The sequence below is a fragment of the Dama dama genome, chromosome 22 (assembly GCF_033118175.1).
Source record: "Dama dama isolate Ldn47 chromosome 22, ASM3311817v1, whole genome shotgun sequence".
NCBI lineage: Eukaryota > Metazoa > Chordata > Mammalia > Artiodactyla > Cervidae > Dama > Dama dama.
The window spans coordinates 8,462,794-8,485,043 of NC_083702.1; the positions used below are offsets into that span (position 1 = coordinate 8,462,794).

The 22,250-nt window shown below is 51.0% G+C and overlaps 1 protein-coding gene and 1 non-coding gene across 4 annotated transcripts in view; both read left to right on the forward strand.

Annotated features, from left to right (window-relative positions):
• Positions 1-22,250, forward strand: part of MRTFA (myocardin related transcription factor A) — a 103,132-nt gene that overhangs the window by 68,368 nt on the left and 12,514 nt on the right. For all 3 annotated transcript variants that reach the window (XM_061124471.1, XM_061124473.1, XM_061124472.1), the window contains exons 3-5: positions 16,502-16,557; positions 18,997-19,072; positions 19,747-19,908. In XM_061124471.1, the coding sequence (XP_060980454.1) occupies positions 16,502-16,557; positions 18,997-19,072; positions 19,747-19,908 (294 nt within the window). The remainder of the gene's footprint in view (positions 1-16,501; positions 16,558-18,996; positions 19,073-19,746; positions 19,909-22,250) is intronic.
• On the forward strand, positions 17,613-17,684 carry TRNAW-CCA (transfer RNA tryptophan (anticodon CCA)). Its single transcript has one exon. It is a non-coding gene; the product is annotated as a tRNA-Trp (tRNA).

Consider the following 22,250-nt stretch of genomic DNA (forward strand, 5'->3'; position numbering starts at 1 on the left):
CAGCGTAACTCCTGTTATAATCTGGGACATTCTCTGCCTCCCTGACACCCCACCAATCCCATGCTCATCCTTCGCTCACGTCTTTCAAAAGAAGATGTGAGTAGTGCTGGAGGCAAATTGTAACTGATCAGCAGTTTGTTGATTATTGAAGACTGGGAGATCTGGAAAGATAACATCTGGTTTGAAGTGCCCGTTTCACTTCCATCTCGCTGGCCTGAGGAGTTTCTGAAAAGTGCCTTTAATGTTTAAGTTAGCGGTACAACTTAGGAAAGTCGTTAAGACCCTCAAACCAGGGGAAAGGAGCAGTGTAGTCATGGCCGTATTCTGCCTCATCAATTTCTGTTTATGTCTTTTATCCAGTTCATCTTGTCCCGATCTTTCTGTAGCTCTGGGAAGAAGAACTCACCCACCTTGTTTCACGCGGCGTTCCCGCAGCTCCCACAGGGGCCTCTGGCTTCCAGTCCCCACATGATGTCTGCACGGCAGGATGTTTTCAGGGGCTGCCCTGCCGTCGGGGTTGTTCGCGGTTTTGCGTATTGTTCGAAGTTGGACAGTGGCCTTCCCATAGAATTCAGGGGATTTAAGAGCCTCTCAATTCCCATACACCTCTTTCTGCTGCTTGATATGCTCTGCTCATGGCATCTGAACTATGGGGTATAGAAGTTGGTGGTTTCTAATGTGTTTTTAAATAGGATCAGTTCCCAGACTCCCTGATTCTCATCATGTAAACCTATGTCTCAGCTCTGCTCATGGCATCTGAACTATGGGGTATAGAAGTTGGTGGTTTCTAATGTGTTTTTAAATAGGATCAGTTCCCAGACTCCCTGATTCTCATCATGTAAACCTATGTCTCAAATTTAACACTACTTAAACCGTACCAAATACAGAGTGCCAGATAGCAAAGAATTACATATTCCAGGCCCTACGCTTTCTTTCCGGATATCTGAAGCTCTGCATATCTTGAGGGAAGAGGAGAGATGGCACAGATAGGAAGCTGGTGTTTAAGTCCAGAAATTAAGGAATGCTTTTGTATTTCAGATGAAGAGTCATGGAAGAGGTGGGTCCTGTGTGGTTCACTTTGTTCTCAAACAGAGCTTTCCCCACAGCCTTTCTCTCTGACATTTAAAGTTGTACAAGCCAGAAAGTTAAGGTGAAAATTAAGAAAAATATTCTGGCAGTCAGGGCTGCTGCGGAGGAATAACCTTTTAAAGGAAAACGTGGAAGTTCTCCTGACCCAAACAAATGACAGAAAGTCTCCTGTAATCTTCCTAGATATGAGAGAAGAGCCTCATTTGTCTGTTCCCTCTCAGCCTCTTGTTATTCTACCGTGAGCCCTTGAGGAAAAGCAGAGATCACATTTTCTAATGCCTCAGTTACCCCTTATCAGTTCATTATTGCCCCGTATGCATATAGTAGGAAAACGTCAGTACCTTGGCAAACCCGTGAGGAAATCATCTGTTTGTCCAGTAGGTTAGGGACTTCCCTCTGTATTTCTTGAGTGAGCTTTTTAAAAAAATTTTTTTCATTTTAAATGGTGTTTCTGTGCACCTAGCCACTGCCACTGGTGACCCTTTCTTCAGAATTGTTGGGAGAATATACACAGAGTGTGAAGGCATCACAACTCAGGGCAGCCAGGGTCGATCCAGAGGCCTCTCAGTGGGCCTGGGCCCTGAGAGGCACTCAGACTTGCTGCTGGGTGAAAATGTGAACCAGTAGTCAGCGAGTTTGATTGGTTTGTGGATCTGCTAGTGGGCCCCGTGTTCTCACATTGAAACTGGAAAAAAGTGGTCTTGTGTGATGGAGTTCCTGCAGCTCTGTTTTAATAAGCTTTACCACATCTTGACTCCCGAGGCTTCAGTTCTGCTGTTCTACCCCTTTGTCAAACTTCAGCTGTCGGCCTTGGCCAAGTGCTGCAGAGAGACCCACAGAGCCACTGCCCTCGTAGCTCGTCTAAGCTGGCATTTTACTGGGTCCCATGTTAGCTGGAAGTGCTCTGTTCATCTGACTATAGCAGTCTCTGTATCAGGAAGAAATGTCTTCTAAACTCTGACAAAAGAGTATTTAATGGCTGAAAGTGTCAGGATTAATTTTTACGATCTCTTTTCCTCTGTAGCTGAAATTCTTCTTAATAATAGTATTTTTGTTATTTGTAACTTGGAAATTATTCCTTATATTATTCTTCATCAAAGGTATATAAACTTTGTTTCAAGATTCTCTTTCCTAGTACATACAGATAAAATCCGTTCTGGTGAAGCTCTTTTAAAAATAACTCTTGGTGTTCGTAACCCCTGAGAAGATAAACCAACCTCCTCAGGCCTCAAAATTTCTTGTAATAAGAAAGGAGCTGTGATTTAACTTAGTCACTCTCAGTCCATCTTTATTAAATACTGAGATCCATGGCATCTTTTCCCCAAGTTTCCATGAATTCTAAAGAACTAGCCCCTACACCAGCCCTGTCACTTTCAGTGTTGATAGCAATATTCTGTGACTCTAGCCGCTAGCCACAGGTACTCATGAGCACTTAAATGTGGCTAGGTTGAGTGAAGAACTGAATTTTTTAATTCAATTTTAATCAATTTAAATAGTCACATGTGGCTGGTGGCTGTTATATTAGACAAATAGGATTTTAGGCTTTATTCAGCCACTTAGAAGCAAGGTGACTTTGGACAACTCATTTCACTTTTCTGAATTCAAATTCTACTTCTATAAAATTCTTATCTAACATGGAAAAAACCTTAAATGTCCATCAACAGATATATGGATAAAGAAGATACGTGTGTGTATGTCTGTGCACATACACACTGGAATACTCCTCAGCCATAAAAAAAGAACGAAGTGATGCCCTTTGTAGCAACATTAATGAACCTAGAGATTATCATAGTAAGTAAAATAAGTCAGAAAGAGAAAGGCCTTACCTTATGATATCACTTTCTGTGGAATCTGAAGTGTGACACAGATGAAACAGAAGGACTCTCAGATGCAGAGCACGGCCTTGTGGTTGTCACGGAGAGGGAGGTGAGGGACAGGTGGATTGGGAGTTTGGGATTGGCAGATGCAAGCTATTATATGTATGTATAACTGACTGACTTTGCTCCACACCAGACAATAGCACAACATTGTCAATCAGCTATACTGCAATAAAATAAGCGGAAAAAATAAAATTCTTCTCTACCCCACAGTTAATTTTGGAGATAAATGAGATGATGTGTTGTTCTTACTTTTGAGATATGGGCAGTATTATTTGCAGTGAGTGGAGCATTTGCTTGGATCTGCCATCTTGGGCATCTGAAAGTAGCTTTTAATATATATAGCTCACTAACTTCTGTGAAAACCAGTGTTTGAACACAGGAACTGTCTTTCAATAAATAAAATCCTCCTTAATTTCACTTTTCTCTCTACTCTTGGATTAAAAAACAGTTGCTGAGCGACTTCCCTGGAGGAAGACTCTGCACTTCCACTGTAGGGGCGCGGGTTTGATCCCTGTTTGGGGAACTAAGATCCCACATGCCTTGAGGCACAGCCAATAAAATAAAAGCAATTTGCTGAAATTGTTGAGAGTCAAAGAACCACTAGCCAAACATAGTACTCTGTTAAGATTGTTCCCCTTTTAGTTGTATATTAACAGGACTACTCTTTTTATTAGCTTGCCCTCTTCATGGTAATTTTTTTTTAATCTCTCTTAAAATAAGTAAGTGGATAGGTTGGAAATAATGTATATATTTTTAATTTCTGGGCAGCTTGCCAAGAGACTGAAATGTTCACCAGAGGGGACACAGTGACAATTCCAGCGCAGATGAGGGTCTAGTTTGAGGACAAATTGCTCCCTTTTTAAAAAGCTTATTATAAAGATGGAAGATGACAGACTTGCAGGCTGAAAGGAAACGGTGTCTGTTTTGATTTGGAGTGAAGTGTTGGCGTGTGCGAGGCGCTCTGTCTGGGAGGGCCTTGCACGCTGACGCGCTGGGCGGGGCTCGGCGGAGGCGGACTCTCCCTGGGCCTCGGCCCTTCCCGCTGTGGTCTGCCCACTTGGGAGTCACAGAAGCTCTGTGCGGTCATCTCTGAATAGCTGTCCCTGTGAGCCAGAAAAGTCTGGACAGGATTGGCCTGCACCCCTTTCCAGCAAGAGCTCAGAAAAAGACTTCCTCCAAAACCTGCAGTTTGCCCCTGGCTCCAGCCCAGGCAGGGACCCCGGGCCCGTGCTTCTCTCGGGTGCTCACTCGCACAGCTGTTAGTGTGGTCCCCTCGGCTCTTACAGATGCATAGATACCTTTGGGTGAAAGAGCTGGTTTATTTCTGCCTTTTCTTTTCAACTGAGATATGGCTGGTATACATGATATTGGTTTCAGATGTACAACATAACTTTTTTTTTTTTTTTAAAGCAGAGACCTCTGCCTATCTGAGATGCTATATCCTCAACTCAGGAGTGAGACCATTTAACTCTAGTTCGATCCCAGGTTTAAAGGACATTTGGGAAACGCCATGGTCAAGCGTGTGTTCCAGGATCGGGGCTAATCTGATCCATGGATTTGAAGCTGAGAGAAGACTGTGTTAGCACATGGCCTCAGGAATCTTCTCTGTCATCTCAGGAGAAGACCAGCTGGGCATGTTGCTCCCTGGCATTTGATGTTGCCTTTCTGAGAGGTAGCAGCCTTCTCATCTCTCTTCCTGCTGCTGTAGGTCACCATCAGTGTGTGTTCCTACGTCAGGGGTCAGTGACTAGCACGGAACTGCCTTCTTGTCCAGTTGCTATCAAATCCTAAAATAGACTCTAGAATGAGTTGTATGTTCTATGCATTTTCATTGTTGAATCTGAGGAGGAATCCAACAGGGAACTCTCTTGGACAGACCATCAGAAGTAGTCTTCCTGATATAGGTTATTGATACAGTTTAATACCTAAAATGTATAATAGGTATTCACTTTCATTTAATAGTTCTGGAAGTATCTGAGATACTTTGCCACATCTTTTCAAGATAGTGAAGGAGTTTATTAAGTCACTTGTTGAAGCTACATACTAACTTTGCTTAAATAATAAAATCCTAAAGAATTATGCATTCAGGGGAGCCCTGATGGATATCTGATGATGGTGGTGATTTAAAATCCTTCAGCCTAATGAGAGGTTATTTGCAGAGGAGCGGAGGTGATTTGGAGCTTGTATCTAACAGGTGACCTAGACATTTTGGTTATGTGGTGTGAAAGCTGGATATAAACAGGGCTGGCAGGTAGACCAAAGACAAACTTGGAAGGCCAAGTTCAAAATATTTGACCCCTCACATTTTAAGCTTTTGAAATTCATTGTACCTGTTGGTATTCCTGCCATGCAGAATTGTGTGATGACTTTTACCTCCCAGTCTCGAGTCTTTTGCCCCGTCAGTGGGGTCCAGGTTGAAGACCCGGGAGCACCTTGCACTTCTGACAAGGAAAAGCTGAGCATCCTTGAGCCTCCATTTTTAACCTTCGTTCTTGGTAGTTGGCTGCCCTGCTGGTTTGGGTGGGGGTGACAGCCCAAGTGCCAAAACAGGGGTGGTTGGCCAGCCTGCTCCCACAACAGGATGTGCGCAGAGCACGTTTCTGCCTGTTAGTTTGGACCCTTGCTTGCCCTGGAGTGTGTTACCTTTCCCCATACCCCATCACCAAGCTTTTTCTTTGACTCTCCTGGACTTAGTTCTGGTTTTCATTGTCATGGCCAGTCCCTGGACTGTCGACAGAGCTCTTTGGTTAATATCATTATTGCTTGTTATTTTTGTAGGCATTTTGGCATGACAGATAAAAACAGAAAGACAAAAAATGGAAGTCAGCCCCAGTTAGCTCTCAGCATTTGACTCCACACCCACACGTTCTCTTCAGAAGAAGAATGACACAGGAAAAAAAAAAAAGTGTAAAACAGTAACAATGCCAGAAGCTTGTTAAGCAGAGCTTCCAGCAGATGGTGGAGCACCCTCACTGTAATGCTGAGAATCACTGCCGCAGGGATTTGTATAGTTGCCATTTTGTGGAGGAGGATACTGAAGTGCAGAGGGATCAGACGCCTTACCCAAGGTCACAGCACCAGTGGAAGACAGAGATGGATCCAGTCCGGATCTTCTGGCTCCAAACCCCAGGCTGATTCATGAAGATCACAGTCTAATGATTCTTACTGATAGTGGAATTTCATGATGCTGGCCTGATGTACGCTTACCAAAATGTCAGCTTCGTAAATATTAAAAATTGAAAACAGCGTCAGATCAGGAACCAGGGTTGGTGAGCAAAAGTGAAAGTTAGTGGGGAGGATGTATGTGAAAGTAACTCCATCATTTTTAAGCCATCTATTAAAATTGCTTCTAAGTTGCTGCTCCTGAATGCTGGCTTGGAGGCCGTGGGCATCTCTTCTCTATCTCAACAACTCTTAGTTAAATCAGAGGTTCTGGATTTTTTTTTTTATGGTGCCACTGATACTCCTTGGGAAATCTTGCGTGCCTTCTCATTAGATGGTTTCCCAGGTAAGTAACCCAGAACTCAGCACACAATTTCCAGGGATTCATAGATGGTCTACAGTAGTACAGCGTGCCCCAGGTTAAGAGCCCCTGCTCTGCCTGGGTGTGAAGTCACAGGGAAAACTAATGTTGCCCTGATGGTGTTGTGAACCCTCACACCCCAGTGACACAGCAGCCTCCGAGCTCCCCACCCGCTCACTGTAGAGCAAGGGCTGCATTTCTGGAGCTGCCTCCCATGGAGTGGGATGGCCAGGCCAGGCCAGGCCAGACCCAGCAGCAGCGTGTGGAGTCCACCCTGGCCGAATCAGGCCCTTGTCAGGGTGTGAGGAAAACGGCAAACAGCCCCCGATCCGTTGACTCTCAGAAACCCGTACTTTGCAGCTTGAAACACTGACCCTGAAAGGGGCTCAGGAGATTCACCTCCGCCCGCCTGTGGGCGCCTGCACAGCCAGCAGACGCAGTTCTGAGCTAGCTGTTCAGAAGAGTTGTGCAGATCTTACCGGTATACCGTCTAGTCACGTGGCCCTAGGGGTGGAGAATGAGCAGTAAAATTCTTTTTTTCTTGTCTGCAATGTCACCTCTCCCCTGCCTTCTGGGCTAGGGAGACAGGGGTTTTCACATTTTATTGGCACCAGCCTCCTCGAAGAGCTTTTACTAAAGATTAAAATTCTTTGATGCTCAGAAATCTGCATTAGATTCTTACCCCCTGAGACTTCATAAGCAAGTACCCTCCAAGATTTCTGGAACCCCACTTGGAGAAACACTGGACAAGGGTCGCTGGCCTCACTCCCCTTGATGGGCATAGAATGCTGTTGTTCACCTCTTTGCAGGAGTCCTGGAGTGGAGGGTAGCCCCGTCCACCTGAGTCAGGGGTCCGTGATGGATCCCAAGACAGTTGAGGCTGTTGCGGTGTGACTGAATGCAGGCAGCTGGAGCCCTCGTCTCCAGTGCTGGGAAAAGCCCGCCTTGCTGCCACCTGAGTGGCCTTGCACCACAGCTGTGGTCAGATGGGCAGAGTTCCTGCACTGCCCAGATCCATGTGCCAGACTTCCGTGCTGGGGCCGTGGGACGTGGCAGAGTTCACTTTGGAGGGAATCTGACTATACAGTGACTCCTTCTTCTGCTCTGTTGACCCTCTGAGACAGGGCTGATGGGAAAAGGGATGGGAAACTGTGTGCCCCTTGACATTTTCCGAGGTCGTGTCTGAAGTCCTCCTTTCTGTCCCATTGCCAGTATTCGAGCGAATGACAAGGCAGTGTTTTGTCTCCAGAGGAAGAGCCAGGACAGGAAAGCAAAATGTAGAAGATCAGATTAAAATCTCTGTTGGTGGTTACTTTTTGGTAACTTTAAAAAAAAAACAAAAACAGAAGTATCTTTCCTCTGACCCACTCCCACCCTCCTCCTACCTCACTTATGTGGAAATAGACACACATGAAAAGATCTGGATTTGGACATCAGGAGAACCAGAGTCTGGTCTTCGTTCTGCAGCCGATTAGGATGTGACCCCACGCAAGTCAGTTCTCCTTTATAAAGTGTGGAAACAGCACTTACTCAGGAGCTCACATCAGGTCATTCTGTCTTGAAAACCTCAGGGAAAACACACGGAAACCGTTTGCAGCAGATCTTTGTATTTACCTTACTCCCGGGAGCCATTTTATCCATGGCAGGGTTGACGGGCACAATCCTGCTTTATTTCTTCTCTCAGTTTCATTTTCTCTAGTACCCCTGGAGAAGAGAGCAAAGTCCTGAGTCCTCCAAGGCCCTGTGTAGCTCCCCTCTTCGTGTGTCTCTTGCCACTCTTCCGAGGTCACTCTGCTCTGCCAGCCTGGCCACTCTGGCGGGTTATGACCCAGGCCACTCTGCTTGCTGCTCTTCTGCCTGCAGGGCTCATTCCCCTCCTCTGGGTCTCAGCCCTGACATCACAGCAGCATCACACCAGGAAGTCTTTCCCTGACCACAGTGTATAAAATCCTGCCCCATCACTCTCTGTCACCCATACCCAGCTCTGTATTCCTCAGAGCCTGTATTGCTTCCTCCTGTGGTAGGTGCTTATATGTCTGACACATCATTCTTCACTGGAGTGTAAGCTCCACGAGAACATGGACATCCCAGCACCAGCTGAACACACGGGCTCTCAGTTAATATGCGTTGGGAGTGTTAGCCCATCGTGACATCTCGGGGGACAACACTTCTGAACTCCACGTCCTCACCTCCTCCTCCTCCATCGGTTGAAATGAGTTTCTGCCCCCACACCTCACTGGGATCGCTCTGAGACCACTGACCATGTCCTATGTATCATGATCCTCTGGAAACTTGTTTTGTCTGACCTGCCTGCTGTCAACATCTTTTTCTTGAAGCTTAGTTTCTGTATCCACTTTGCATTGCTTTCTCCTACCCCTGTGAGCCTTCTCAGGTTCTTTTGCTGGGGTCTTTTTATCACCTCTGCTTAAATTCCAAGATTCTCTTAAGATTCATCCTGGGAAGTATTTTCTTCCATCTCTCCATGACATATATCATATCATCCCTAGATGATGCTGTATGCGCGTGCACACACACATGTACACACATGTGTGCACACACACACCACTTGCACATCTCTTGAGAGGATGTCTCACAATCAGCTCATATCCAGCATGTCCCCCAGTAAGCACAGTCTCTTATGTAATGCCCCAGGCTTATTCCTCCTGTATCCTTTCTCTGGGAGTATTGATGGCATGACCATGTACTTGGTCACCCCATAGTTTTCTTCTGAAAAATGGCTCAGTCTCTACTAGAGTGATCATGTAAAAATGCAGTTCTCACTATTTTGCAGTTCTTTAGTGTAATAACTGATTCTAGGTAGGTATTGTCAGTAGATGCTAAAACCGTGAAGTGCTTAGGGAACAGGATTTTCACAAGGCCGCCAAGCACTACCCCACAGATTGTGTATAATACAGAGGGGGATGCCTCCTTCAGATTGAAGAAAGCTGGCATCACCTTTCACACTCAGCACTGCCGTCAGGTGGGCAGCACGGCGCTGCGGGTGCCGCCGATGCTGAAAAGTACACTCCGCTCTGTGCTCTTCTTGCTGAAAATATTTAACCTAAATCTAATCACAGGGAAACAGCCAAATTCAGATTATATGACATTCTTTCCACAGGGCCAGCTGGTTTAGACACACTTAAGTCAGCCTCAGGAAAAGTGAAAAAGGCAAGAGTACCATTTCAGATTGAGACTGAGGTGAAAACAGTTAAATGTAGTGCATGATTCTTGATTGCATCTTGGATTAAGGGGGAAAATCCAAACAGCTGTAAAAGACATTTGAGGGGCAGTTGAAATTCAAACACAGACTGTACTTTAGACTATATGATTAAATAATGTTAATTTTCTGAGGTGTGCTAAAAATATTTTAGTTACAAAGGAGAATGTCTTTATTCTTAAGAAATGCATATGTAGAATTTAGGGATAAAATATGATTGGCAGTCATCACTCTGTATCTATAGGTGGTGGATTCAGCCAACCACAGATTGTAAATATTTGGGGGGAGAAATCCCAGAAAGTTCCAAAAACCAAAACTTGAATTGGCCGTACACTGTAAACTATTTACATAGCAGTTGCTTTGTATTAGGGGTCATAAGTAGAGATGATTTGAAGTACATGGGGGAATGTGCATAGGTTATGTGCATTTTGTGTAAGGCGCTTGAACATCCATGGGGGATCCCGGAGCCAGTCACCTGCAGATGTCAAGGGATGACTGATCTGCAGCTCGCTTTCAAGTGATTGCTTCAACAAACCAACAAAACCGTGTGTGTGTGTGTGTGTGTGTGTGTGTGTGCACAGGAGAGAGAACACAGATATGGCTGAAAGGTACCTGGTGGATCTAGGTCAGAGTGGTAGGGTTGGTTATCAGTTGCCCTTTCAGTGATCTGTAGGTTTAAAAAGTTGAGAATTAAAATTGACTAGCGCAGGGAAGAGCGAGGAGCCTGTGAGTGCAGACATGCTCAGTGAAATGAATACATAACCAGTTACCAGGTGTGTTTCTCCTCACTTAATTTTTGACACTAAATGTCAAGTTAGAAACAACTTCACAGCCCTCTGTGTACTTGTGGTCATGCCACTCACCTGTTTGACAGGATAGCCACACGCTCTGCCCTCTGGCCTCCGTGATCTCTGATGAGGGAGAAAACTGCTCATTCAGATTGTCTCTCCTTGGGCTGCTTTCATGTTTTCTCCTGTGTTTTTAGCTTTAGAAAGTTTCGTTAGGATGTATCCTGGCATGTATTTCTTTGGATTTAACTTTTTTGGGGTTTACTCAGCTTCTTGAATCTGTAGGCTTGTGTCTCTTGCCAGATTTGGGAAGTTTTCAGCTATTTCTTTCTTTAAGTACCTTTCCTATCCATCTTTTTCCTCCCCTTCCAAAGCTTGGATGACACGATGTTAGACGTTTTTGTGGGTTGGAGGTGAGCTTGTAATGGTGGAAGTCCTGACTCCACCAGTCCTCCCCTGACAATCCCTTCAGTGGGGAGGGGGTCTCCTTACTGCTAGAGGAGATATAAGTCCAGGCTCCCCACATGGTCTGCACTTATTCCTTGGGTTGTGGGCAGCTTCCTACTTGGCCTCCTTCGACACCACCTGGCAGGAGGACTGGGGTGCTTCATCACAGCCTTGGAGGAGTGGAGGTCTAGACTCCCACTTGGCCTTTCCTGGCGAGGGTGGGGCTTTCCCAGTGGTGTCTGGCCGGAGTAGAATGATTATTGTCTAAGCTCCCCCTTGCTGAGATGCCCTTTTCCTGGTCCTGTGGCTAGCGGGGGTAGGTTTTGTTGGGGCTTTTTTGTCCACTTCCATCAGCATTTCCAGGTTTCTGGCTTCATCAGCTCCAAGTCTAGGATGTGTGAGGCAAAAAGGAAACGTGAGGGACCCACCACTGTGTTATTCTTCGGGTTCCAAAGCCCCTGGCCAGTCTGTGCCCTCTCTCCACCCTTCAGAGCCTATCAAATAAGGCCTAGAGTGTTCATTTGTACCCAGTGGGAGGAATACAGGAAAGTGTGTCTTCTCGGCTCCCCTGACGCAGGCCCTGCGACGGCTCATTAGAGCTCTGCAGGGGCTGGGCCCTCCCCCGCCCCCCAAGCCTTGTGATCGCCACATGAACGCCCCCGACCCGCCACATCAGACCACGTGTCGTCCCGGGAAGCTGCTGTGCTCTCAGCTGGCCTTCCCACTCCCTCCCTTGTCTGCCTGTGGTATTTCTGTTCCCTTCATTTGGGTTTTCTCTGTAAATCTACCCGGACAGTTCAAACACTTCTTTCCTCAGGCAGAATTTTGCCTCTTCTGTCTTATGTAGTCATTTCAGTTACCTCTGCACCTATACTTCTGTCTTATGTTATCATTATTTGTCTTTTTCTGACCAGACCGTGAGCTGCCTTAGAGGGCTGGGATGCCACCCTGTCCATCCTTGTCCTCAGTAACTAGCGCAGTAGCTGCTTAAGAATTCTTTGTTGGATGGATGGATGGATATGGTTCTCACTTCCCACCCGAGTTGTTAAGCACGTTTGTTCCCCATCCCCTCACCCCGCCGTCACACACACCAGCCCCCACTGACACTGTGCTCAGGCCTTTGGCTTTTGCCGTGGACAGAGAACCCGCAGTCTTGCTTGGCCCATCGCACTCTGTTGGCCTCACTGATCTGTCTGTCCTGTGTTCACAGCCTTTGAGTTCCTCTGAGCACAGAATCGGTGGTGAGCTTTCGTTCTAGCATGGTATCTTACTGAGAATGGGAGCGATCATTTTTGTATTTATTATGTCAGCACCTAATAAAGTGACGTTCAGACCCAGGCACCTAATAAATATTCCTTAATGACAGTGATGAGGAAATGAGTCTTGGTTGTTCGTTGCTGTCGTTCTTGCTGAAAAGCATTTCCGGAGGTGCCCTGTGGATCCCAGGAGGTGTTACGTTGTCTGCATCTGGGGCTGGTGGTGGGAGAGCCCTGCGTTCCCTCCTGGGGAGCTCCTGAAGGCTCCCCGAGCTCACGCTTACATGCACTGGGTCCGTGTTCCTGAGAACTGCGCCTAGCACAGGACCCAGCTCTCCCTGGGAAGCAGAAATTTCCTTTCCTTTGAGAAAGGAAATTGAAACAGTTTCTTCTCTTTTTAGGTCACAAATGACTTCAGTTAAGGCAGCAGATCTGTTCAGGGAGAAAGAAGATGGGCCCTGAAGAGAAGGAACAGAGTATATGATTGGTGGTTAGAGCCAGCCGGGGCGGGGTACCCAGCTAGGACCGAAACTGGGATCAGGAGCACCGCACCTCTGAGCCACTTGCGCCCGTTTAACTTCCTTGCTGCTTTTTCCTCTCAGTGAGTGTTTGCACTCCTTCCTGTGTTCACGCAAAGCCATGCAAGTGTTCCAGGAAACCAGTTTCGAGAAGGCGGGAATAAATAATCAGGGTTCAGTGTCCTCTGACACCAAAGATGTATATTCTGTGGACAGCCGTGCACAGTTCTTGGGTTTGCATTGGTTTGGTGGCAGGGGGGCGGGGTGGGGGGCAGGGACTTCTCTACTTCTCTTTCAGGGACTGCCTTCTCGGAGTTTCTGGGAAAATAAAAGTTCCAAGTAAGCAGTGCCTGGGCTCCTCGGGCAAAGCCATTAAGGCAGTGTGGCGCGGGAAGTCGCGAGTCTAAGGTTAACACCACCCTCGGACTCAGACACGCGTTTATGGATTAACTTTGAGTCTTTGGGGATTTTCCACAACTCGTGGAGGCCTGAACTTTATAATGTACTTTCTGTGTCGCTGTGCTTCCTTGTGTCTCGTTCCCTTTGTGGACAAGCACGTGGTGATCTTGACACTGCCACCTGCTTCCATATCAAGAAAGCCCAGGGCTTAGTGTTATCACCCCTACCTCTCGCTAGGCGACCCTCCATAGCCACGGCTTCTAGCAAAGCTGGCCAGACACATTCAGGGGTGCCCTCTCCACCACGCACCCCAGTCTCCCGAGAGACTGGCTGCCCAGCTCCAGGCGTCCCCAAATGGGCCTCAGAAGCGCCTTCTAGGACAAGAGGGGCCATCGCTCCCTCCTCCTCTCCCTTCTTGGAAGGGGCTCTCAGATTCACTGAACTCGCTGTCACAGAGCAGAATTAGACATGGGGAGTGCAGAGTGGGCTCTTCAAGGGTGGACAGAATCCGCCTCACCCATCACCTGGGCTGGGGTCCACTACCTGGTGAACGGCCTCACAGGTTACTGCAGTGTTAGTTTCCTCACGTGTAGAATTGGAAGAGTGGTACCTGCCCCATGGTTATTAAGAAGATCCAGTGAGATTATGTTATAAAATGAAGCAGTCTTTGGGGATCAGTGATCACTGTGTTGAATTTTTTTTTTTTTGGTCTTCATTTCTGGTTCTTTTGCTCAAGCTCTGAGCAAGTAATGAGCTGCTCTGGTCTTCTCGTTCCCCTCCTGGCTCATCTCCTGGTATCAGTGCTGGAGGCTGCGCCTTCAGCCTCACGTGCGCTCCCTGTTCTGGCCGTGGCTCTGTGACCTGCAGACACTGCACGCCTCCTTGAGCCTCCCTCCCACTGGTTTGTGCTCAGCACAGTGGTCGAGCCGGCCTCGCCACACCGCCTGCCCTCTGCCCTGCTTCTCGGCCTCCCTGCCTCCGCATCCAGGGGGGTCATTCTTCTCCACCTTCTGAAGAAATTAAGAAACCAGCCCAGAGGAGAGCAAGAACGCCGACCTGAGGGTGAGAGACAGTGAGGTTGAGAACCTTCCTCTGCCACTCGTTGCCTTTCCTTCTGTTTCCGAGCCTGCCCGCGGCTGTAAAACTGAACACTACACACCGCACGGAGTCACTAGGAACATCCGATTGGACAGCACTTCAAACTGTCCAGAGTGGTGCCCGCTGCAGCAGCAGGCATCCTCACTGGCATGAAAACGGAGCCTCGCAGGAGGTCAGGTGCTCCTGACACGTGTCCCCGTGCCCGGTGTCACACGCCGGTGTACCTGAGGGTGGCACAGCCCTTTTCCATCGAGAAAGTCTTTGCAGTGTGAGCTGGTGCTCCACACGCTGGGCGTGTGTCTGCCCCCGCGGACAGCAGTGTGGGCTCTTGTGCGGCCGGCACCAAGACTGGTGCGGAAACTCGCAGGCCCCTGAGGGACTCTCACCCAGGGCTCAGCCAGATCACTGTGCAGGATGCCGGCAGCTCCCCACATGCGGCCGTGAGGATGCCCCCGGCCCCAGAGCGCTGTCGGTCTCCACATGGGAATTCAGAAGCGGGCGGAGTCTACTCTGCAGAGGAAGACGAGCCTCAGAGAGCAGCCTTCCCCCGTCAGCCATCAGCGACAGGAACACAGACGTCCTCGTTTTCTGTCGGGGACCTCTGTGAGGTTCGGAGCCCAGATGAGAGCCTAATCCTGGCTGCTCAAGGGAGAGTTCAGAGCTCACAGAGTCCTCCGGTCTTCTGTCACCAGGGCCATGTATCCATTCCCCGTGGAACAGCCAATAGATCACTGCATGAGTCATGTGCTGGGTGCCCTCGGCGGCGCTGGGGTCACCGTCAGAGGGGAAAGGAGGACACAGACCCCTGCCGTGCCCGAGGGAGCTGGCTGGAGGTAGCTGAAAGATACGTGCTGCGTCTCTCCGGAGTGTCAGACGGCGATGAGCTGTGGAGGAAAAGGCAGAAGGGCAGCCGGGGGCAGGGCGGCGGACACTGAGTCTCTCTCTGCTTCTGAGTCCTTACCGTCCTCCGCGAGAGCACGGCTGTGTGTGTGCGCCCTGCTGTCCATCACCCCGCTCCCAGCAGGGCTTTCGGAGGCTGATGCTGGACTTGCGCCAGCTGTACTCAGCAGAAGCAGATGCAGGCTGGCCTGCTGGCCCACAGAGATGCCCAGACCTTCAGACCGGAGCTGAGCGGGCTCTGGGAGCTTGGCGAGGGAGCCTGTGTGCTGGTTTTCCTTAGAGATCATTCGTTAAATCTAGAGCTCCCCCTGCTGTTTAGGAGGTGGGGTGCTCTCAGCTGACCTTTCAAAAATGATGGTTTCTTTTTTATCCTAAGATTTAAAAACTTAAAAAAAAAAAAATTATTGCGGGGACGTTTGGAGCTTCCTTCTGGTTCGGCTGCTGTTGAGGCCCAGCCCGGGGGTGAGGTAGGGCGAGGGGGCAGGGGCCCCGGCAGGATGGGGTCAAGTCTGTGCTCTGGCTACTTTTAGCGTCGCCTCGCGCTGCTCCCCCACCACAGCCGGCAGCCCCTTACACACCGTCTCACAGCTGCTCTGAAACCGTGGGGCGGCAGAACTGAAACTGACCCCCGTCTGGTGAATTTCTTGAAGTGAGCCAGGCAAGGCTGTTCCCCGTTGAAGCTCAGGGTATCCCCACTCATCATCCGCTGAACTGGCCTCAGAGCGCTGCATTTGTAGAGGGTCCGGCTCTGGTCCCCCGCCCCAGGCATGCTCTGCCGAGTGGCGAGCTGTGGCCCGTGGGGCGGTTGCCCCAGAATAGAGCCGGGTCTCTGACGGGACTCCAGGGGGGCCTTCTGGTCAGCCGCTGGCTGTGTGTGCCGCGGTCAGCCATACAAGCCCGGTGAAGGTTTTAGTCCTTCAAGATGAAATGCGAGCTAATTTTAGCAGCACTACAGACACCAGTTGAACTGAAGAAGGAAACAGCACCTCAGTAGACGTGCGTCCCTTTGGTTGAGCTGCCTCAGTCACACCGTCTGGTGCGTGGTGATTCCTGATGAGGCTGAAGGAGGACAGTGGGGGCACCTGACTTGCAGGTGTCTTCCAAGGTTGGCGACTCCGTAAGGGTTATGTTAGGGTCATGTTCCGTGGGTGCACCTTAGCAGTGACCATTGCCCATGAGAATAAAATCACCAGGATTGTAGTGTTGGGGTAGCTGAACCGTAAAGATACGTGCTTACTCAGGTGCCACTTTCTCCTTCCCCTCAGCCAGTATTAATAGTGCTGCTGAAGTGAACTTGAATTCAAGATGTGTTCTCCACTGTAAACTGTAGGAATAGACGTGGTGCTTCACTCTGATGTAATTATTTTACGGTTCTTCTCCCAACAGCTTTGAAAAGTCCAGCTGCATTTCATGAGCAGAGAAGGAGCTTGGAGCGGGCCAGGGTAAGGCATCTTTCTTCCCAGGGACCTCCCACCACGAGCCCTGTCAGAGCCCATTGTGCTGCTGCCATCTTCCCTCCGGTCTGGCGTGGTCCCCAGGGTCAGCCCTGGCCTCACAGTTCTAAACAAACAGCTCTGCCTTCCCGCTTCATCCCACCCCAGCGTCTGCTGGCGTGAAGGTTTGGATCGTGATAAGAATGAGTGTCCTCCTCTAGTACATTCAAGGGTGTGTCATGGGTGCCAGCCTCCTCTGGGTTTGGAGACTGCTGGTATTTTCCCATCTTGAATCCCACTTGGCCTTTGGGAGCTGTTAGGACATGAACACCGGCCACGGGAAGGCTTGCTGAGTGGCGGTCCCTCCGTGTCTGTGGCTGCACTGCTCACTTGTCTCCCGGTGGGCCTGAAGACCTCCCTGTTCCCTGAGCAGCCAGGGTCCACTGGAGGTTGTGGAAGTGGAAGCGGGGCGCCGGGGCATGCTGCCGCACCTGGCTTGCTGCTCCGTCCCCAGCGGTTTCAGTTCCCCCAGGGGCCTTGGGGGGTAGTCTGCTGCCTGGCGTGGGTGGAGATGGGGAAGTGGCCAGAGCGTGCTTCCCCCTCTCGGCCCGGCACTTTTTCTTTTATGTAAAAGACAAGGGAGGAGAACCTCCCCAGATGGAGGCTCGCAGGCTGCCCAGGACCCAGAGACTCTGAATGGTTTACCTCCAGGGCTCAGCTTACGGTCTTCTGTTTTTATCTTATTTTTAACCAATTTCTAAGGAAAATGATGATGAATTCTTAGAGTGAGCAGAAGAGTGAGGTCCCGGGTGCTGGGAAGGAAAGGAGTGGCTGGCTGCACTGTTGCAGCAGCTGGAGGATGAGGGAGTATGAGCAAGGGCCTTGCCCACGCCTTCCATCCAGTCTGAAGACTTGGCGCCACTTCCTGGCCTGCTTCTCCAAGGCAAGGAGTAAATGTGACCTGATTAGAACAGGTGCTAGTTTACAAGTGCAATTCTATCCTTTTCGTGTTTAGGTTCACTGCAGCTCTTATGAATTAGGTGTCTTTATCTTCACCTTGGGCTTCCCTGGTGGCTCAGAGGTTAAAGCGTCTGCCTCCAATGCGGGGGACCCAGGTTCAATCCCTGGGTTGGGAAGATCCCCTGGAGAAGGAAATTCTTGCAGTATTCTTGCCTGGAGAATCCTATGGACAGAGGAGCCTGGTAGGCTACAGTCCATGGGGTCACAAAGAGTTGGACACGACTGAGCAACTTCACTTTCACTTTATCTTCACCTTAATAGATGCAGCTAAGAGAGGTTAGCTAACTTGTCCAGCTAATCAGTGGTGAGCCAGGGTCAAACCTCGGTCTGTGGACTCCAGGTGTTTCTTCCTCAGTACCTGGGCCTCCTCCCCCTGCTGTCCGTGAAGACCGGCTCTGGCCAGAACCTGCTCGGCCTTCTGCTCCAGCAGCCAGGGCAGCACGCTTGCCCACCACAGATGGGCGACAGGCCCTGAGCCCATGGCCGCCATAAGCTGTCTCCTGGGAGCTCAGTACCACCCCAGGGCTGGCACAGAGCTGCCCGGTCAGAGTACCAAGGCCAGGGCCACGGCCAGGCCAAGGAGCAAGTCTTGACCTTGCTGCAGGCGTGACGTCTGCTCTGACACTTCATTCTCCATCCTGTGCTACTCTGCTGTGGCTCATCCTGCCCTGTCCTCTCCTGTGCTGGGTAGGAGAGCCGATGGTTTTGACCGATGGTGTGAAAAATTCTGGTGCAAAGCTTAAGAACACAGGCTCTGGAGTGAGACAGATCCAGGGTCACATACACATTATACCAGGAGCGCTGGGCAGTGGGCTGGCTCTGGGACTGTCGGGGAAATGGTTTAATTTGCCTGGAGCCTCATAAATGCAGAAATGAGGACATTAGACTTTAAGGAACTAGAACTATGACACCACATATCAAAATTAGTTCAGAGTGAACAGAAAATGCTTGCGGTGTCAGGCAGTGCCAAAGATTTTGAAATAAGATACAAAGTTATATTCAGTATGATTAGAGGTCTGCAAAATTAAACCTATCTTCTGCATGGAAGGATGACTAGAAACAAATATTCCTAAGTACTAACAGTGGATAATTACATGACTTTTTTTTTAATTGTTGTCTTACTTTCTAATTTTCTAAATTTTCTTCAGTGAACTTATATTACTTTTATGATAATAGATGAGATAGATTAAAACATATATTAGTAGTTCAGCCTCAGAGAGATAGATGGTCCTCACAGGTGGACGAAGCCCTCAACAGGTGCATTGAATGTGGATGCGCCCTCCCCAGGCCTCGGGACTCAGCAGTGTCCAGGCTGAGCTCCTGGGGCGGCCGAGGTCACCCACTCAAGCCACGGCTGCCTTTTGGTTTTGTCCAGGCCTTAAGCTTGTGACCTGGATCTGAGAGCTGCGTGATGTGTTTTTTCTGCAGACAGAGGACTACCTGAAACGGAAGATCCGTTCCCGGCCGGAGAGATCGGAGCTGGTCAGAATGCACATTTTGGAAGGTGTGTTAGACCGGAAATGCTTCTTCATGCAGACCCTCTTGGTCACTATTTTCACCCTGCACCACCCACGTTTCTTCTTCACGCTTTCTCGTTGCCCCCATTCCTCACAAAAATGGGGTATGCAGTCCTCTCCCCCAGATCTGTCTCTAGCATGCATGTACTTCCATTCACTCATTCACTTACTCAGTATTTACTCCAGCACCTGTGAAGTACAAGCGAGGTCATCCCAGACAAACTCTGCCTGCTCCCGCTCACACGCTTCTTTCTTCATTCTAGGGAAGGAAAGGTTTGGGCTTGAGTCTGTCCCTTTTTTGTTTGGTTTAGAACCCACTTTGGAGTTGGAAGAAGACTTTCCTAGTCTGAACCCCACACGTGGCAGGACGCCACCGAGGGGGAGACACCGAGGCCCAGAGCAGGGAGGCAGATTGTCCCCACAGCAGGCCCTGTCGTCTGGGTCTGTTGTGCCTAGCGACCGCGGTTGGGTGTGACCACACACTGTCCTCAGTGGGGCCCCCTCCCTCGGTCCTCGTGAAACTTCACACCAGGCCCCCCACTCTGCCTGGTTCTGCCTGTCTCTGCCCCTTCCCTGGCAGGAAGGGGAGGTGCCCTGGAGTTCCAGGGCAGAGCCCGCTCACCCCTGAATCCTCCTTCTCTCTACCCTCTCCCACACGCAGAGACCTCGGCCGAGCCCTCCCTCCAGGCCAAGCAACTGAAGCTGAAGAGAGCCAGGCTGGCAGATGACCTCAACGAGAAGATTGCGCAGAGGCCTGGCCCCATGGAGCTGGTGGAGAAGAATATCCTGCCCGTGGAGTCCAGCCTGAAGGAGGCCATCATTGGTGAGGAGCTAGGCCTCCCTGCGTGGACCCGCGAGCTGGCGCAGGGGGAGGGCCGACGGGCTGCTTGCTCCCTGACTTCCTGCTTAGCCTGGGTGGAGGAGCCGAGGCGTGGAGAACCAGAGCCTGAGAAATGGGTCGTGCGAGCCTGGGTCGGTGCCCGTGGCCCCACAGATCAGCGCCGTGCCAGAACAGCTCAGCCAGTACCCGAGGCCTCCGTCCGCTCCCCATCTCTGAACCCAGGGGTCGCCCCTCTTTCCCAGAGAAGGTGGGTAGGTGTCAGGGTTGGTGTGAGCGAGCACGTGGAGACGCCACGAGCTAGAAACCGTACCTGCTGCTCCTTTTCATTCGTGAAGTCCCCTCTTGGAGCCTGACCCTTTGCCCAGATAGTTCACTTACAAAGGCCGACGGACCCGAGCAGTGTGCTAGGTGCTCGGGCCACGGCCCTGAGAGGCGGACCACACCCCTGGTCCTCACGGAGCTCAAGCCCTAGTGCAGACCCAAGCAGGGAAGTAGGCCCCAGTGGACCGAGGGCCACTGCCCGGCCCTGACAGTGGGGGTTGACGTCAGAGGAGGTGAGGCCAAGGTCGGGGTGCAGGCCGAGCAGGAATTGAAGCGTCTGTGAGGGAGGAGGGACACCTGCACGTAGACCTGGAAGGGGCGTGTCAGGAGGGGCGGGGGCCTCTGCAGGGCCCTGTGGCCACGGCCAGGCACGCACCCCTGATCCCCTCACTGCGGTGAGGTTGGGACAGATGTGCTTCTGTAGCTGCTGGGGGCCTGAGACCTGCCCTGGGAGGCAGCTGGAGTGCTCCCACCGTAAGTGTGAGCCGGGTCTCTGGGCAGAGGGGGCACGGGTTGGCTTAAGGCAGGCCGGGTGGGGCCCGGGGCCTGGGTCAGTGGAGGCAGGTCTGGGCCTCATCTGCACCAGTGCAGAGGTGGGTTGAGCTGGGGCTCTAAATACCCTCTTCCCTAGAAGAAGAATACCCTACCCACTTCGCCCAGGCGTTCTTCTTGCCTTGTGTCAGCGTTCAGTTCAGTCGCTCAGTCCGGCTGTTTGCAACCCCATGGACTGTAGCACGCCAGGCCTCCCTGTCCATCACCAACTCCTGGAGTTTACCCAAACTCATGTTCGTTGAGTCAGTGATGCCATCTAGCCATCTCATGTCAGAGTGCTCCCACCCAAGTCTCCACCACGTTCTACAACAGCCCCTAGTTACAGGCCAGTGTTTGGGCCAAAGTCAGTCTGGACTCTCCCTCCAGCCCAGATCTGATAAATGCTTGCCAAGAGTCGGCTGGGCGCCAGGCCTGCATGGGCCTGGCCATCACAGACACAGAACACACCGCTGCCGCCCTCCGCTGGCTCGGCCTGACGGGAGAAGGCTGCGGTGTGCACCAGTGACTTCCGCGACTTCCCGGGCACAGGTGGCGCCGCCTGGTGAGAAAGGCCCAGGCCCTGTGGTGCGGGAACCGAGTCACCTGCCTTCCCGGAGCTCGCAGGCTCCACCCGGCGCAGTCCTGGGTGCCTGGGGAGGCTCGGGAAAGGGCTGTGCCGTTGGCAATGACATTCATGACAGAGCAGCTGACCCTGCTGTCGTGGACGACGCAGGACAGCGGGCAGGTGGCCAGGACAGCGGGGGCTCGTCCGAGCTGGACGGGGAGGGCAGCAGGGTGAGGAGGCTGCACGGCTGATGCGGCATGATTAGGGTCAGCCTGGAGGTTGAGTCCGTGCCAGGTAGCACTGAAGGCCATCCCAGGCAGAGGGGCAGTGTGGGCAGTGGCCTGAGGGCCTGGGAAGTGGTTGCGTTTGGCAGCGAGATTGTCACTGATGGCTGGAGGGAGAGGGGTGTTCTCTAGCAGTGGTCCTGAGGTGGAGGGGTGGGCAGGGGGCAGATGTCATCCATTGTTCAGGAGGAGTTGGGGGGTGGTCAGGAAGGATGTTTAGGCTGAGAAGTGGGCAGGTTTAGGGCTGAGAGGATGCGTCATGCGGAGGCTGTGGAGGTGAGAGGATGGGAGGGGGAGGCAGAGGTGGGGAAGCCTGTTGAGGGTGGGGGCCCGGGAGGAGCCTCACCGCAGACTCCCCTGCATACTCAGCCATTTAACGCACACACACCCACCTCCAGTTGACCTGGAAGAGTTGTGTCAAAGCCCCAGAAGTCTTCCCCGAGCCTGGCCCCCTCGGCATCCAGGCTTCTGTCTAGCAAAGCATTGGCTGCACCCCACAACCTGGCAGGACCCTGCAGTGACCCCTGGACTGAATTGGGGTGGACCCAAGGCTCCTCCATCCGCTCCCTGATCCTGCTGGTCCCCTTTCTGGGAGTGAGAGGCTGGGGGAGGAATCTGGGCCT